General features: G+C 35.1%; 1 protein-coding gene across 1 annotated transcript in view; it reads right to left on the bottom strand.

Annotated features, from left to right (window-relative positions):
* Positions 1 to 1140: 1140 nt before the first annotated feature.
* The window catches only part of LOC110018473 (histone-lysine N-methyltransferase ATX4-like), a 44375-nt gene continuing 35288 nt past the window's right edge, over positions 1141 to 10227 (bottom strand). The window contains exons 16-22 of the mRNA XM_020715802.1: positions 6023 to 6109; positions 5871 to 5921; positions 5701 to 5790; positions 4815 to 4901; positions 2766 to 2840; positions 2567 to 2667; positions 1141 to 1559 (exon numbers count right to left, since the gene is read on the bottom strand). Coding sequence (XP_020571461.1) covers positions 1469 to 1559; positions 2567 to 2667; positions 2766 to 2840; positions 4815 to 4901; positions 5701 to 5790; positions 5871 to 5921; positions 6023 to 6109 — 582 coding nt within the window. The 3' untranslated portion in view covers positions 1141 to 1468. The remainder of the gene's footprint in view (positions 1560 to 2566; positions 2668 to 2765; positions 2841 to 4814; positions 4902 to 5700; positions 5791 to 5870; positions 5922 to 6022; positions 6110 to 10227) is intronic.

The following is a 10227-nucleotide window of genomic DNA, read 5'->3' as shown; positions in this document are numbered from 1 at the left end:
TTTTTATTTGAAATACTTTCTATATATTCTTATTTTTTTATTTCTAAACGTAAATTAATATAATTTTTTAAAATATTCAAAGTAATTTTTAAATAGTTTATCATATCTTAATCAAATATGTCAAACATGCTTTATTCCAAAATAAAATAAAATAAAAATAAAAAATAATAAAAATAAAATATATAAGTGATCCCAAACTAGGGCTGTCAAAAAAGCTCGTTATTCACGAATAGTTCGTGTTCGTTATTAACTAACTCAAATTTGTCCAAAATATACAAACAAGTTTTATATTTTGAACTTGTTTGTTCTTCAATGAGTAAACGAGACAGACGTGAACAAATTTTTTTGTTCAGTTAGTTAAACGAACCAAACACGAACAATGATGTGTTAATTCGTGTTCGAATCATTATTGTTCAAAATATAAAATAATTTAAAATTTTTATATATAAAAAAATTTATGATATTTTTAAAAATTAATTTTTAAAAAGTATAATTTATAATAAATTGTTAAAATAATAAATTAATATACTATATTAGTAATATACTAATATAGATATTATATGTTTATATAATATAAGTTATATAATTAATATATCATATTATTTATACATATATTAATATTAGGGATGTCAAACTGGCTCGTTGTTTGCGAACTGTTCGGCTCTTTCGTTAAGAAACAAACACTAACAGTGACTTCACGGACAATTTCAAACACAAGTTTATTTCAAAAAAACTAAATTTCAAAAAAACTGAACATGAACACAAGCTCTGTTCATTCGTATTCGACTCATTTACACCCATATCCCAAACGACCTCTTATAGAATCAGTTCTAATCGCTGAAGCAGGTATAAAACTTCGGCCTACAGCTTAAAGCTGCAAAGCAAGCAACTTTCTTCCAACTTTAAAAAAAGCTTAATCATGCACGGATCAACAAACAAGTTTCATTTCAGAGTCCCATAAATCATTTAATATTGCAACTTTACCATCCGCACAATTCAACAATATAGAAAAAGAGCTCCAGTTTCTTCACAAAAGCACTCTCTCCCTTCAATAACACATTGAAGGTTCCCAAAAAAAATTAAAGAAACAAAAATCAAGGGAAAGATAAAGATTACATGCTTGACTTTGCAAACATTTGAAATTTACAGAAAAGGTATAAAAGGATGTAAAAAACCCAGAATTGTTTGTAAAAATGGGCTCACTAGTTCTGGAAAAAGAATGAAACAAATACTATAATGAAAAATATGGTGCTGTGCTACGCTAGAATCGATCAAATAGAAGATTAGTGCTCTCACTATAAAAAGAATGATAATCTATCTGAATGAGCTGGATAAGCTGCAGCTGCTCCAAACAGATTCTAAAACTATAAGGAATTGAACCATCTTTGCTTTTAAATAGACAGCAAAGTTGACGAAATAAATCTCCCTAAAGAATTGCAAGAGATTACTGTGGAATGTACAGCTAACCTTAATTCATGAATTTTTTGCAATTTGGAGCTTTGCACAGGCAGGGGACTTTGCGGTCGTCGCTTTCATCAGTGTCAAATAAGTAATCATAGCTGCAGCAAAAGTAAGAAAACACAGTAAGGTGGAATGATGCATGCAAGTATGGGGAAAACATGAGAAATTAAGTAATATTTGTATGATCAGCAACATCGAAAATTATTTTAACAGAGAATTGATAAGAATGCAGCAAAAATAATTTCAAGCAAAATAAAATTTTAAGGCCCGAAGGGGATGTTTGGCTACACAAGTAGAAGTTAGTGACCTTGAAAGTTGATATTTAAGCAAATTCAAATGTTGAGAAGATTATAGGTCTGTTTGGGGCAGCGGTGCGGTGCCACACCACAATTTTGTCCGGTTGGGTAAATTGAGTTTTGGTAATTTTTTTCAAAAAACTGCCGCCGAAATATGCATTTTTCCAACACTTTTGGGCCCCTGGCTGGGTGCGGTGGCAGCTTTCTAGCTACCATCTGACTTTAAAAAAAAATACTGTTCCATAACTGTTCAAACTTAATAAATAGAGAAAAATAGTTTAACTATATATTTTTAGATTTAAGATCCGTGAGAATCTTAAATCTATTAAATCCTGTGAATATTAAGATTTGACAAATTCTGGATGTAACAAATAACAGGGGGAAATGAGATTTATTAAAACAGTAGAGTTTGAAGTGGGAAAAATAAATACAAAACAAACCCTAATATTTGTATGGTAAAAGCATCATGTTTTAATTATAGTTTGGTGTATGATGTGTTATATGGAATAACCACGGTTAAAACCTATAGTAGCATTTGTTTTGATGTAATAAAATGTTTGAGAAGTAAGATAAACATGAATTTGTTTGTTATTTTTCTTTCACTTCCTTTAAATTTTAGTGATGGTTTAATTTACATGCTTTCTAAACAACCCCCCAAGGAAATATCACATGGCGCAAATATACCCTCACGAGCAATCCAAACTAAAATTAAATTGTTAAAGAAGCACCGAGTTCAAAAGTAAATGAAAAATAACTTTTTTGTAAAAGAATAATTCATGGAAACAGAGAAATTTGGAAGCAGGTCTTACGTCAGCTCATGGCCGGCAGAAACAGTTGTTTTGGCTATGAGAACAATTCGGCTCTCACCATTGCCGACGCTCATAATCCTTGCATAGCAGTTGGGCATGCACTGCATTGAGATCCATAAATTTATCAGATAATGGCATAAAGTTTTCCATCAAGTGGAGGGGAAACAATCATGAGAGAGAGAGAGAAACTGTATCTTACAGAGTGATTGATCAAGCGTGCTATGTTCCCTCTATTTGTAGCATCAATAACTACTTCATCGCTCATCTTAAAAAGCTGCAATAAAAAGAAAGTGATAAAATGAAGCAAAATAAAAATGCATCCAAGACAAAGTGGTTCAACATAAACAAGCAGATACTATTTAAACTTGAAGCATTTTATTTTTAGTATGTCCACATGGTTTATAAAAGTTAATTCTTCACAACATAAACGCCCCATATTTTCAACCAGCAGAATTCCATAACAAGCAATTTAATTAAAGATGTCTCTATATCAATACTTAATAAACGCATTTTCTCATCAAAATCTCAAAAGTGGAAGATTATACGACATTGTTCTACTAAAATATTCATCCTCGTTAAGGATTTCCTCGTAAAGATTATTAAATGATCGCCCGACTTTGACTTAATGAATCTCTTATCATCCCAACCAGATAGTATCTCTTAACAAATGCATTATTTGAAAATTTGGTTTCAAAAAGCCGTCCAAAAAGTTGAAACAAACGCAGCCATGCATGTGCCAAACACAGTTTGTAATGCATTTCGTGGAAAATTTGGTTTTAATTGATTTTTTTACAAAAACTTAATAGATAAGTGTATATAAAGTTATATATATAATTTTTTCTCATCTTATTATTATTATTATTATTACTGTTTTATTTAATTTTTAAAAAATTAATTAGAAATCCATATAAAGAATTTTTTTCCCATTAATAAATTGAGTTTTTGGCGATATTTTCATAAGAATCATAAGAATAAATACCATTGGTCAGTTTGTCGCCTTTGTAAAAGAAATGTGTTATCACTTATCAGTATAAGTGATACAACTACTGACAAAAGTTTGTGTAATTGAGATTTTTGAAACAACAACTACAACAACAAACAACAACAAACAACAACAAACAAAGCCTTAATCCCACTACGTGGGGTCGGCTACATGAATCTTTTTTCTCCATTGCGTCCTATTTAGTGTCATATTTTCATTTAGTTCTAGTAAATTAAGATTATTTTTAATACAATAAGCCCAAGTCTTCCTAGGTCTACCTCTGCCTTTCTTAACACAAGTCGAATTTAAAACATCTACTCTCCTAATCGGATCATCTAATGGTCGACGTTTAATATGACCAAACCATCTAAGGCGACTTTCTCTAATTTTGTCTGTCACAGGAGCTACACCAACCCTATCACGAATATATTCATTGCGTACTTTGTCTCTAAGTGTAAAGCCACTCATCCACCTAATCATTCTCATCTCGGCAAGAGTTATATAAATTAAAACTCTGAAAAATGGTTATTGGTAGAATATTATCTTTGATAGGGTTCTCTTTTTTTGTAAAATTGTCATATCCCCATCACAATATATCATCTTGTAAGAAAGTAGCTAAAAATATTTTAGGAAAAAAAAAAAAAACTTCGTCAGAGAATTTCTCCATAATTGACCAAGTGATTCTTGACATAGAAACTTAAATGAATTCCTCTCTTCTAGATATTTAAGGATCATACTATTGAAGATAACTTAAGTCAATAAGCAATGATAGTAACTCCATCAGATAATATACATATTGATAAAAAAAATTTTGAATAAATCATTGATTCATATCTCCCCATTAAATAAGGAGCAAGATATTAGTTTTAATCTTCTTTAAGAAATTTGTTGATTTTCTCATATTTAACACTTTCCCAAAAAGGCCCTAAGAAATTGCATAAAAAATTTGAGATAAACCAGATCCTTTTTTTATTAATTTAGTCAAACATAATCAGTTAGAATAGAAGTGTATGTAATCATTATTTTTTTTTCTAATCTCAATTTAATTACGATATTTCCATCACCTAAAAAACTATAAGATATCAATAAATCAGCCACTTTCGAACTTCCTCCAGAATGGACATGGTTTCTTTAAGAGTATTCTTAGCAGGAGTGCTATTCATTCAGAAGTCTCAAACTGCAAAACTTAGATGGATGATTGAACTGAGGATCGCCATCTTGTGCGAAGAAATATAAAAATAAAGCAACGCATGATAGAAGGCTTACATAGCAATCTTTTCCTTCCAACCGGTACCGGGTCTCCCTCAAGTCAGCAACACTACGTCTCACCTGCTCGCCCCGATATTCAAGTACCTGTGAAGTGAAAACAAAGCTTAACATAGAGTAAAACAAAAGGATATTTCCGTCCATTGCACTATTGTAGCACCTATCAATGCATACCAAAAAATAATTATTTCTAATTATTTACTAAAGCCTATCGCACAAGAAGATTCGGCACAACACAAACAATATAGGGTAAAAATAAATCACATCCATTATCAATAGCATTAGTACAGTTACTTGGAAAAGTGAACTTTATAGGGAAGAGTTACAATAAAGCAGTCATGTCAACGTTTCAGATCAAGGAGTTTTAGCAACTGTATATATGCAGACAAAATGAACTCATTTTGGTATACAAGTGACAAAAAATGTGTTTTCATGAATAGACAGAGGAAGAAGAAAAGGAGGGAGTGCAAAAGAGAGAAAGAGAGAGATATTTGCATTGTTTACAATATATATTTGATTTTCTCTTTATTTAACTAATGAAATGCAAGCCATGCAAACCATTTACATTAGATTGCTGTTTTGAAACCAGATAAGTTAATCCTTACAACCTGCTGAGTTGCTCCATTAAAATAAGTTTATATTTATTCATATAAAATCTAATCTTAAGATTAAAAACATGCTTGCAGATAAATCCGGCCATAGTGATGCTGAAGCACTACGTAGGTGTGAATAAGCAACAAGTTCAAATATATTTTTTAAGTTGGATAGCAAGTTATCAATGCCTCCATCCAAGCAAAAAAAAAAACATCAGCATCAGTGAGAAAGGAGCACTAAAAATTGTAATATGACCACACACAGACACAGTACAATTTGTTGTTTGCTATACCATTTCTCCTTCTTGAATTTTTCTGCAAGCAAATAGGCCCCACCCATGTATTCCAGATCTGCCAAAACAGACTCTACTTCTCTCAGTCAACTGTAAGGAAAGCAGATGAAAGTCAAACAATGAAATAGCCCCTAAAGTAAGAAATGGACGCAAAAAGGAAAAAAAATAACCTGCAAATAACGGAGCTGCTCCCTGAACGTTGAAAATGAATTCTTCTCATCCTGCTCAGTGACAATAGAAACTTGTTACAAAAGACAAGATTTCAATCGGTATAAGAAACCAAGTTAAAACTAAATGACACAGCAGAGCCGAACTAATGTACCTTAGATGCATTCAAACTTTCAATTGCATCTAAAGAATGATGCAGCGGACCCCTCACTTGATGTGGAATGGCCTGTTCTCTGTTTTGCTACAAATTTAAAAGCCAAAAAATATTCGATGTCAGAAAATTCATTAGAAAGATCAGCGATCACAGAGAATTTGGAATAAAAAGTTATCGGACTTAAAAAGAAAAAAAAAAGAGGACGGTTGTCATATTTATAAAGTAAAGAATCTCGACTATCTTTAACACATGCATACTAGAGTTGCTATGATCTGAGGGGCTTGTGTTGAAGACGTAAGTTATATATATGGCCAATTCAGCACTCGGAGTTTTTTCTTTATATGTTTAGGAAAAAACATTTTAAAATATACCCGAGTTAGACAATGAGATTATATTCAAATGTTTGTTTTATCATAGTTATATTTTTAATATTTGTCTATTGATATGTTCATTAGAAAAATTTTAAAATATATGATCTAAACGAAGAATATTTGAACCTCTAGAATTTACTATTGATTCTTCTATACGAAGGATTTGTAAAATAGATGTTGCTTCCACAGATCTCACCATCTCAGTTCCACCAAACTACTTAAATGTCGCAAGTATCACTTCAAATGAAGTGATATCTGGGGGGAAAAAGAAAAAAAAAACTAATCACAATTTTCTAGTCAGATTAACAGTTGGATAACTAATAAATAATTGTAGAAGTTAGCTCTTGAATTCTTGGATGAGTATAATGATCTCAACTCTTTGGGTTGTTCCATGCAACCTAAAGGAGATGATATACTGTAGGCCTTTAAACAAGCAAAAAAAAAACCCACGTAAGTTTATGGTTTGCCGGAATTGGATGAGATTAGATTTGCATTTAAATATTTGTCTTACACTTATAACTCAATTCCATAAATAGGGATCCATGATGAACATTTGAATTTTATCTCTTGAGTAAAAGAAATTATTTGTAGTCAATTAAGTGCTCTTTAAATCTAGGTTATGTATGTGGATAGCTTCAAGTTGTCTGTGCAAACTTTTTTCCTCATCTTTATCACGCAACTTAAACTGATGCGAGAGAGGCTCCATCCCAATCGGGTGCGAGAAAAGCCAGCCGGCTAAACTGGCTGGCATAAGGCATCGATCCAAGCCACAACTGGACCGGGCGGCCTATAGAGAGGGCAGCAATGCCGCCTGCCCCTTTTCCCACCTTCATTTTGCCCTTTTCTCCTTATGGAAAGCCTTTAATGACCATTTTCTGAAGTATTCATACCCCTTCCTTTTGTATGGAAGTTTCCTTTCCTCCACTTTCCTTTTCTCCTCCAATAGGAATCCATATATTGTTATTTTCAAAGAATTAGGGCAGTCTATGTAGTTTTCAGATTTCAGATTCATGTGTGCAGTTGTTCTCCCTGCTCTAGGTCTGCATCCGAGGAGATGGTGGTGCTCCGGCTGCATCCTACTCCGATGTGGTGTTGTATCTTCCCTTTTACCCTTACCTAACCCTTCTCCTCCCCTCTCCTCCACTGTGGCCTCTCCCATACTTCATCCTTGCACCCAGCCGCCCTTCCTGAACAACTTAGCCTTTCCAACTTCCCAGAATTCCTCCAAGCAACCAGCCAGCCTTTTCCAGTGACATGCCTTGCTGTCCAGACCCCTTCATGGCCTGTTAAATCACTTTCCCGCATTTCTACTTGCTGTCCACTTTGTCAGATCCTCCACACTTCAGGCCACCCCCATTACTGTCCTCAGCCGGGCTGTCTCAACCCTACCGACTACCTATCAGCCCCCGGCAACCCTTTCACTGCAGCCACTCTCGCTGTCCAGCCCACCTACCGATCCCCAAACTCCTTCCTAACCGACCTCACAGCCACCAACCCTTCCGCATAGCCTCACTATGTGTCGACACACCCCACTTTCGGATCTACTCTTCTATCCCTAGCCGGAGATTGGACAATCGTTGTTTTTCACTTTCCATTGTGTCAAGTTGTAAACCTATTTCTACATTAGTAATAGTTTGTTTTGTGTTTCTGCTGAGTTCCTACCTAGTTTCGGTATATTTAGTATCAGAGCTAACATAACCCTAATCCTATCCTAGGTTTTACTAGCATCATTATAACCAAAAATCTTTTTTCCAACCACCAAATATCCTTTTCACAACCCAAACCCTAACCCCGCCAAAATTTTTCTTTCTCATCCCTTATTCCCTAGACATGCAACAAAAGAGAAATATTTCTGAGCCTATCGGGAAAGAGATACGGCGAGAGCTACGTCGTCTTCAATAAAAGCTTGCGAAGATTGAACAATTAACACGAAAGGAGGTTACCTTCAACCAGGATTTGGAGAGTCGAAGGGAAGAAAAAAATGATGATCTGAATCCCTTCCATGGGGAGACTTTTAGAGATGAAAAAGACAAGCCACGACGTTTCGCAATACAATATCAGAGGAGGCCTAGAAAACGATACATGAATCCCTCCCAGAGGGAGAATCTCTGAGAGGAGATGTCACATTTGGACGACACAGAGACTTTAACATCAAAATGGATCTACCAGAGTTTAAGGGAGATATGGATCTGGAAGTCTATTGATTGCCTATAATCTGTTGAACAAATCCTCAAGTATAAAGATTTGTCAGGGGATAAGAGGGTCAAATTAACTGACAACAAATTGAAGAAAAGTGTCTCTTTGTGATGGGAGACCTTACAGAGACTGAGGAAAAGTGAAGATAACGATAAGATTACTAGGTGAGAAAAGATGAAGAAAGTGATGCAGAGGAAATACCTCTCACCCCTTTACTGTCAGGTTATGTTTGAGGATTCACCACCTGCATCAAAGGGATCTTTCAGTAGATGAGTTCACGGAGCAGCTTGATCAGTTGTAGATGAGGTGTGATCTGGTCGAGCCATAGGAGCACACCATAGCACATTTTTTGGTGGGTCTGAAGCTAGCTATTATATGTAGTACAACTGCAGTCTTATTCGTCACTTGGAGATGTTCAGGCACTAGCCCTGAAGGTGAAGAGGCTATAGAAGCAGAACAAGCAACAACCATCCTTCAGACAGCAACCATCTGACAAGCAATCACCTACAATTACCATGCTGACAGGGTACCACGGGAGACATTGGCAAGCCCGGACAAGGGAATGAAACTCCATATCAGAGCAAAAAGAAACAAGAGAAAGGTAGTTCCTCCAACCCTATATCGGTCAGGAAGTGTTACAAATGCCACTGCTATGGCCACATAGCCTCCAGTTGCCCATGAGCAGCGTAGTCACACTCATAGATCAGGGTGTCATGGAGGAGATTGGTGACTAGGAGAAAGCAAAAAAACAGGGTGAGGTGTATTAGCTTCCCCCAAATGAAAGAGAGGCGCTCGTGATTCAATGGATTCTACAGACTGAGGACATGAAGAATTCGCAGTAGCTTCATAACAACATATTTGACACCCACTGCACAGTAAATGAAAAGGTATGCAGTCTCACCATCAACGACGGGAGCAACAAAAACATGACATCAACACAGATGATAGAGAATTTGAGACTTGCGACTCAAAAGCAATTCCAACCATATCACTAACGTGGCTGAAAAAACAATCAGGTCAGTTTTGATCAGAGATGCAAAGTAGAGTTTTCAATTGGGGGCCAACTACAGGACCATTTGTGGTGTGACGTGATCCCTATGGATTCCTACAATCTCTTATGGGAAGAACATGATAGTTTGACCAGAGGATTAAGCACGTGGATTCATAAACACATATTCCTTCACCAATGATGGGAAGCACATCATCCTACTGTCGGCAGCTAAAAGGGGGAAAGTTAAAAATTGGTGGGTGATTTGTTCAAAGCTGTCCGTAAGAAGCTGTCGGTCGCTGGGAGTGAAGTCCCGTCGCCTGCTTCGGAAGGACGTTTTAATTTACATATAATTTTAGAAAAAAATGAAATCTAACTGACCTCATATTTTTTACAATTTAAATGAAAGGGCGTTCTACCTCAAATCTTGCCTCTATCCCGAGGGATAAACAGAAGACTTGAAAATGAGACTCGATCAAATAAACTACGAAATATATGACATTCGTTTGGTCTGCAAAACCGTTTTATTTGTCGACAAGTTCTCCTATTTAATACAAAAAATTAAATAGGATTTATTTTAGGCTGGGTTCGGAAAAGCTTTCTATAAGGGCAAACCCCTATAGTTAATTACATCTTAAATGACCGAAATC

The sequence above is a fragment of the Phalaenopsis equestris genome, unplaced genomic scaffold (assembly GCF_001263595.1).
Source record: "Phalaenopsis equestris unplaced genomic scaffold, ASM126359v1 Scaffold000022, whole genome shotgun sequence".
Taxonomy (NCBI): Eukaryota; Viridiplantae; Streptophyta; class Magnoliopsida; order Asparagales; family Orchidaceae; genus Phalaenopsis; species Phalaenopsis equestris.
Note: the sequence above shows the minus strand (reverse complement) of the source record. Positions and strands in the feature narration are given on the sequence as shown.